Below are 7,917 nucleotides of genomic sequence, written 5' to 3'. Positions count from 1 at the left end.
CAAGCTGGCACTGGGTGCAGGCGGGGAGCTGGCTTGAGTCTTTCTGCTTGGCAATAAAAACTATGGGGAGAACAGATGAGACAGGGGTGGTTGGAAGAGATCAAGTAGCATCCAGAGCTCCCAGGTAGGTGACTTGTGTGAAGGTCCCTGCAAGTCTTCCCGAAGAATTCATTTGTAGAAGCAGCAACTTTATGTAGAGAGGAGGAGACCTCTTCTCTTGATCACACCCGCCATCCCCATTCCTCCCTTGCCCTGGAGAAGATAAAAGGGCAGATTGTTTTTCAGAGCCTACCATTTTCCCTCCCAGCACCCTACCTTTGAGGTGAGAAAAAGAGGAACAGAGAAAGGGCAGACCTGCTCCTTTCCCACTTCAGGCCCTTCCACCAGCCTAGCCGGCCATGGGGGTGGGTGGGAACACTTTATTTTTGGATATGAGGTTGACATCTTTAATGGGACTTGACAAAGTTTTTTAATATCAGGAAGTGACCGAGAGAGTTATGCAGTATGTCCAGGGTATCATTAAGGAACCTTTAATCAGCAGGGGCCAGAGAGTCAACACAGCCCAGCGGGGGGCACAATGGGAGAAAAATAAAACCATTTCCTGTGTGTGCCCAGTAGAGTTGAGACTGTTCAATAAACCAGTTACGTCTGATTAAGGACTTCATATCCTTAGGACTAAAGGCAAGTCACTGTGCATTGGTGTTGTGTACTGAATTTTTAAATTCCTAGTTGAGCAAGACCCAGATGTTTTTGCAAATAAAAATCTTGAAATGTTAAATGAGGAGAAAAGAAACTCACCAGAGGCAGATTTCTGGATGTAGATAGAGGAGACGCTAAAAGAGGTAACTTATAGTTGCCTTTTTCTTTTGTCTCCCTAAAATCTAAGAGTTTTTATTGTGTAGTATTACACAGACATTTACATTTCAACTGATCACAGATTCATTAACATTTGACACGATAGAAAGGGTATACAGAAACATGTTTATAAGTGATGTGTAATTCCTGTTCACTTGTCAAACATGTTATTCTAGAAAATTATTTAATTTCCATCATAATGTTTTTCAGGGTGCTCTTCTGTTTAATTTTTTATTAAGTGCAACAGTGTCTATGATTTTTATATAGGGTAGTGAAGAGGCTCCTCTGTCTCTCTTTCTCCCCATTACCAGAGATTTCGAAAGCATTTGTAATGCTCTTTTTCATTCAGACAAAAATCATTTTAACTTTACATAACAAATATGCTTTAACTTTTTTGCAACTTCCAAGATACCATTATAGCTGTACTGGAAGAAAAAATTGCCATTGATGATCCATAGCTCATGAAGTGTATGAAGCTACTCTTCCTTGTGGTCTTCGCTATAGAGCCATTTGTAGATTACAGGTCACAGCTTTAGGGACAGGCTCCAGATTTCTTATTTTTCTTGTTTCAATTCTGCATCACCTATTTTCTTGAATACCAGTCCTCTAAAATGTAAGCAGTACAAAATGTTCTCATCCATCAGAATAACAGCACGCAAGAGTGTATACAAATACCACCCATAGTCCTAACTGCCTAATTATACTTGAGCTGAATGGTGTTGTACTTGAAACGAATGAGGTATTGGTAGGATGCCGAGTCTGTGATGGGCACTCAGGTCCAAACATTTATCACTGATTCATCTCTCTCCCTCTACACCACTTCACTCCCAACATCTGATTAGCTGTCAATTCCGCCTTTGTATAACATCCTAGAACTTCAGCAGAAATGTCAGTGGTCCTCCCTCTCCTGATGAATGATGCCCCAAGTCCTTGCCTGGGTGCTCAGTATCTGCGCTCTCTGCTCTTACTCTATCTGTCTAGCCTTCTTTCCTCTTTCCTTTACATACTTTTCGCTCTTGCCAAACGGAACCTCGGCTGTTCTTGGCTCACCTTGCTTTAGTGCCTAAAAATGACCTCCTTCCCACCAGTCTCTGAATGTTCAAGAGAAAGCTGCTTCTCAAAGGCAGGGTTCCACATACAGAAACATCCTCTTTTTTTCTGACCCTCTGTAGGACCTTATTAGTGCCTTTTTTATTTCATTTATCCTACCAAATATTGAGGGCTTACTATGTGGCAGACACAGTTCTTAGGCCCTGGGGATATGGCAGTGGACAATTGCGGGATTTGTAGGGCTGAAATTCTAACAAAGGCAATGGACCCTAAATATATGTCAGATAGGGATAAGTACCATCGAAAAAAACAAGGAGTGTCCTGAGAAGGTCTCTCAGATAAGGTAACACAGTCTGCCACTTTACCTTCTTCAGGTTTTAACTAAAGCATCATGTTCTACATTGTATCAGAACTTCTTTTCTTTTTTTTTTTTTAGACAAAGTTTTGCTCTTGTTTCCCAGGCTGAAGAGCAATGGCATGATTTTGGCTCACTGCAACCACCGCCCCTTGGGTTCAAGCGATTCTCCTGCCTCAGGCTCCCAAGTAGCTGGTATTACAGGCATTTGCCACCATGCCCAGCTAATTTTGTATTTTTAGTAGATACGGGGGTTTCTCCATGTTGGTCAGGTTGGTCTTGAACTCTTGACTTCAGAAGATCTGCTCGCCTCAGCCTCCCAAAGTGCTGGGATTACAGGCATGAGCCACTGCACTTGGCAGTATCAAAAAATTTTCTTAAGCATACACTGTCTACTGTAAAATAATAGATAAGTAGCTTGTTAATTTTTAAATCTTACCTTCTGATGTGTACATAGCAGATAATAAATATTTCTTAATTAATATAAAAATGATTATAACAGAATTTATAAAATGAGATCCAGGAAAAAGAAAAACTTTTATTAAAAGTTGGGAAAGAAAACCGTCTGCATTTGAGACCTAGATTATTGAAATGGGGTTCTTTGTACTTGAGAACAACTCTCTCCCATGGAACCTTTTTATGTCGGAGAGGTCCAGTGTTGGACAATACCCTGTCATTGTGTGGATTTAGTGAGCAGCTATAGGATAATGAGACTGATGCTTATATGTGGCTTAGGGGAAGTCATCTTATGACTTTATACCTTGAACCATGCTTATTATACCTGGCCTTCTATAGTTCCCAATTGACAGGTATTTAGTTCCTTTGTATCCTCTCCTTCTAGGAAACTTACTTTCTTAGAAACTTATGTTGAAAAGATGTAGTCATTTTTAAAGTTTCTAGTCCACCTCTATATAACTGCCCATGCACTTTGACTGCTTTTCAGGTATTTACCTTGATTGTTTTTGATCGGGATTCTGGATTTCTTGGTGCCGGCAGGTCATGGAGTAAAATAAGTCATTGGCACATGGTGAATGCATGGATCCTTGACACAAATCACTCAGTGTCCTGCAGAAACTTTTGGCTGTTGTGGTTCTCCCAAACCTTTGGGGCGGGTTAAGAAGGTGTCTTACGAGGCTCACCTCCACATTTCTTCCAGATCTCAGAGGCAGGTTGGCTGTTGCTCCAGTGCTTCTTTCTTCTTCAACGTTCCTCCCAAATCTCAATGGCAAGTTGGCAACTGAGTGTGGCATTTTGTTGACTGCAGGTGCACTCACCTTAATGACATATTTTGGTCCCCAGTCTTTTAATTCCTCAAAATTGAGGCTTCTTTCCCCTTTCGGGTACCCTCTAGGCTATAATTAGAAATGACCATTACAATAACATATTGTTGTTATAAGCAGTAGATTTAAATCCCCAATTAACTTAAATCTAGACTTTAATCTGCAGAATAAAGCTATAAACAAAGTTTGTGTTTTTATGTGCAGAATTTTTAAATAAATAATTTGTATTAAGCTTTTTAAAGCAATCTAGTTTCTCTTTCCCTAGACTATTGTAAGACAACTATAAAATATTTACAAAATATATGTAGTGAATACAGAAATGAGTTCAAGCAGCGGGAACATAATGAAGTACTGAAATGAGGCACAAGTTTATTTCACTGCAGTTACTCACTTTTTTTTAATTCACGTTGTTTATGGAATATTTTACATATTTTATAATTTGATTTTAGAGAAACCTCCCCCTCCTTTTTCATGTTTCTCTTTAAAGGCCAAAGTGGCACGTGGGAACATGGTACATCGAAATAGAGACGCTGGCCAGCTTTCGGGGTACAGTTGTAGGAGGCCCAGTGAATTTCTTTTTATTCCATCTTACTCAGGTTTCTACTCTAAAGCATTTCTCAAGAAACCAATTGTATTTTTATTAGAATATAAAATACATTTTTAGTAAATAACTCATTGGTTTATGGGTTACTGCATCACAAATATGCCAACTTTGTAGAAGCTGTTTCAAATACAGAGAATATTTAATTAGATTTAGTTTTTGCCATAGGAGCTTGTTCATATGGAGATTTTTAAATGATGGTTTTCTGATTATAGCTTGAGTAAAATGAGCATACACACTAATTTCAGCACATTTGGAAAATATATAAAAGAAAATAAAAACAACTTGCGATTTTACCATCTAGGGGTAAATACTTCACTAAAATATAGATTAGGTACACAATGCCCAGTTTGTAATTGCTAAGCCCAAAATAAAAGTGTGTGTGTTTTTTGTTTGTAGTTTAAAACAATTTGAATGTCCAGATGAAATGTATCCAAATCTTATTTCTGCCAACCATTTACTACAAGTATGCACTTGTGAGTTGATTGAAAATTATTAATGTGCTGTATGCTTGCTAAGTACCATACTCTCCAGTTCAGTTGTCATGACAGAGGCCAGGCTGTTTGCTCTTGTGCTAAATAATACAAGTTACATTTATACATTGTTAGAGGAAGACTGAAATTTGACAAAACAGAGTACACACCAAGTTACTTCTTAGTCTTTACAAAATCATTACACTTAGGATGAATATTATATAATTAATGTTACTCACATTAGATAGATTTAAAAAACTTACCTCAGAATATTTGTCATAATTTTCTTTGCTGTGAAGATTGGACATCATTAATTCATTCGCACAAAAGATGTTTGATGTTAACAAGCTTGATGTGGCTAAAGTCAATAAAATGAATAGTTTCGATGAAATAATTTCCATTTTGTCCAAATCTAAAATTAAGTCTCTATGTGCAGCACAGTGTTTATGAGAGGAGAAACTGTGGTGTTTTTATACTGTCTAAAAACAGAGGAAAGATTTTTTTTTTGACAGTGAAATCAATCTCACACATTTTAAGAACTAATATTAATTAGAGTGTACAACTAAAATATGCATGTAAGGAATGTGAATAATTCATTCTGGGAAGACAGTGATGTTTGTGCTTGCAAATTCATTAACTTTGAAAATAATTTTCCTCATTATAAAAGAGCTTCTAATTAGGTAAGTTTGGGGCGATGGTAATTAAGATTCCAAACAAACAGAATGCTTCATTTCTCTAAGCTTAAACAAAAAGTATTTTGTTTTTGGTGTTTGTGTCAATTCTTGAGGGAAGGAAAAAGAAGTATTCAATCCATGCTAGCTATGGTTTTTTCTTTTTTAAAAATCTACACAAAAGAATTAGGCATAGTATTTTCAAAATGTCAAACAAAATTAAGAACGTGAAAAAATTATAATATCCCAACAAAATGCCATGAGTTGGTTTTTTATAAAATGCTGTTTGGCAATTAAAAAGCTTCAGGGGTCAATGTCAGCTGTAACGTGAAGGATGTGTATCTGAGCAAATACTCGACAGGCATTTTGACAAACTGGCATCTCAGGAGAAGCTGGAGGCACTCAGGCCCTCTGTATTTGCTCTATGGGTCTTATTTGGCAAAGCTGTGTAATTACCAACATTTTCTTTCTATCAAGATGCTACATCCTACCTTCCCTCTCAAAGTCCTTAGGAAGACTAGCAGGGGCTTGGTAAGTTATACTACATGCTAACTTTGTTGGTCCCAGGACCCACATTGTTTAGGTAATCCCATATTGCCAAAGGTGTACTGACATCACGGCATTAAAAGAGAATTTACAGAAACAAATGCTTATTTACTGAAATGCCAAAGTGAGTCTCTTCTGAAGCAGCTGACTGGTATTCTTAAATATCTGCCTTATCACTGGACTGCCTGGGTTCTAGAGACACCTTTAGTTGTTCCCACCAGTCCCTTCAGCCCTCTCAGGGAAAAAGACTTGCATGGATTCCCAACAGTTCAGCTATTTCTAGACACAGACACTTAGAGGTAATTCACAAAGAGTTGTATAATTGCTGTGCTGTGTCTAGAACTGTGCCACCTCTCACATCTCTCACCAACCTACTGTATATAATTTGAGATGTGAGATGGCAGAAGTGAAGATTTTTCTTCGTATTGATCTCCAGAACAAGTTGGAAAGTTGAAAAACCACAGGGGGTGAACTCTTGTGATACAAACGTGCCTGTGGTCTCTCTTAAGGCATTTGACATCATTGGCTTCATTTGTTTTGGTTTGTGGTAGCCAAGAACCCCACGGTAGGAGGCAATTAATTCAATTCATAGTCTAGTGTTAATTTTGTAGTGCCATTATTGGATTATCTGGGTTTAATTTCCCTGAGGATTTAATATATTTCTCCTCCAAATTGTTCTTTTGCAAACTGCTGATGGAATTTCTTTGTGTGTGTGTCTGTGTGTGTGTGTGTGTGTGTGGTCAGTAGATCCAAACTTTTGAGACATGGATGAATCAAGGGGCAAGTTTTGTTGAATGAATTCACACCCCAGAAAAAGCAGAAGGCGTTTACCTGGTCTTCTTCAAAATATATTTGTATCTAGTTGTCGTTTTTAAATAAAATGCAAATTAAGCAGCTCACCAGTTTTCAGTGCTGCTACTTGGGGTGTTGGCACATCCATTAGAGTTTTCCTGATTTCAGTCAGCATCCACATATGACTAATTGCTCCCTACCTCCGCCAGGTTAAGCTTCTAAGTTTGGAAGGTAATTAGAATTCTCTTATTGATATGGGGCTTGGGCCAGCCACGTGGCTCATGTCTGTAACCCCAGAACTTTGGGGGACCAAGGTGGGCGGATCACCTGATGTTAGGAGTTTGAGACCAGCCTGGCCAACATGTTGAAATCCCATCTCTATTAAAAATACAAAAATTAGCCAGGAGTGGTGGCACATGCCTGTAACCCCAGCTACTCTGGAGGCTGAGGCAGGAGAATCACTTGAACCCGGGAGATGGAGGTTACAGTGAGCTGAGATCGTGCCACTACACTCCAGCCTGGACGACAGAGCAAGACTCTGTCTCAAAACAACAACAACAACAACAACAACAAAAAATACCAACAAAAAACGAGGCTTGGCTCTTTTCAATCATATCTTTATTTAGCTTTGAAAGCATTAACAGCTATAGAACACTACCTAACATACACAGTATGAAATCACCATAAATCTTTTGTTGAAATGTGCTACTGTCTACATACATACAGATTAATTGATTTAGGGTCTCTTGATGAGCATACAAAAAATTTAAAAAAGTCTCTTTCTCTAACTTATGGCATTTAAACACATGCTTCATTTAGTGGCTCTAAGACTACCTAATTCTAAGCCTATCTCTCCAGCCCAGTCACTTCTGAGCTTTTGATTCCCCCAAACACTCCCCTCAAAACAGCTTTCTACTAGACAGTGCTGTTTGGACATCCCATAAGCATCTCAAGTTCAGTATGTCCAAAATGGAATTTGTCTTTTCAATATCTAGCTCTCCTCCTATGTTTCTCATTTTGATGAATAGTATTGCATCAGTCAGGGTCCAATCAGGAGACAGAAAACACACAGTAACTTGAACAGGAAATGATTAATACAAATAAGTGTTAATTATAACAGGAAATTAACTTTAAAGGGGTGAAGAATACACTACAGTTGAGAGACAGTATCCAAAGAAAGAACAAGCTGGTTGGAATTTAGACTGTATTAGAGAAAGTGTGGATGGCAGGGAGGTTTTCTGGGTTGCTCCAGGCCGGAGCTTATCGGCAATCTCAAGAAGAAAACCTCCTTTTG

At 38.4% G+C, this 7,917-nt stretch overlaps 1 protein-coding gene across 1 annotated transcript; it reads right to left on the bottom strand.

Moving 5' to 3' along the window:
- Positions 1 to 859: 859 nt before the first annotated feature.
- On the bottom strand, positions 860 to 5,062 carry NPVF (neuropeptide VF precursor). Its single transcript, XM_012447747.3, has 3 exons — positions 4,878 to 5,062; positions 3,212 to 3,612; positions 860 to 1,461 (listed from the first exon to the last, which is right to left on the bottom strand). The coding sequence occupies exons 1-3, from the start codon at positions 5,013 to 5,015 to the stop codon at positions 1,410 to 1,412; spliced, it is 591 nt and encodes a 196-aa protein (XP_012303170.2). The 5' UTR covers positions 5,016 to 5,062; the 3' UTR covers positions 860 to 1,409.
- Positions 5,063 to 7,917: the final 2,855 nt, after the last annotated feature.

The sequence above is a fragment of the Aotus nancymaae genome, unplaced genomic scaffold, assembly GCF_030222135.1.
Source record: "Aotus nancymaae isolate 86718 unplaced genomic scaffold, 86718_ANA_hifiasm-v0.15.2.pri h1tg000025l, whole genome shotgun sequence".
Classification (NCBI taxonomy): Eukaryota; Metazoa; Chordata; class Mammalia; order Primates; family Aotidae; genus Aotus; species Aotus nancymaae.
The sequence above is the reverse complement of the archived record's forward strand: the minus strand, read 5'-3'. Positions and strand labels throughout refer to the sequence as shown.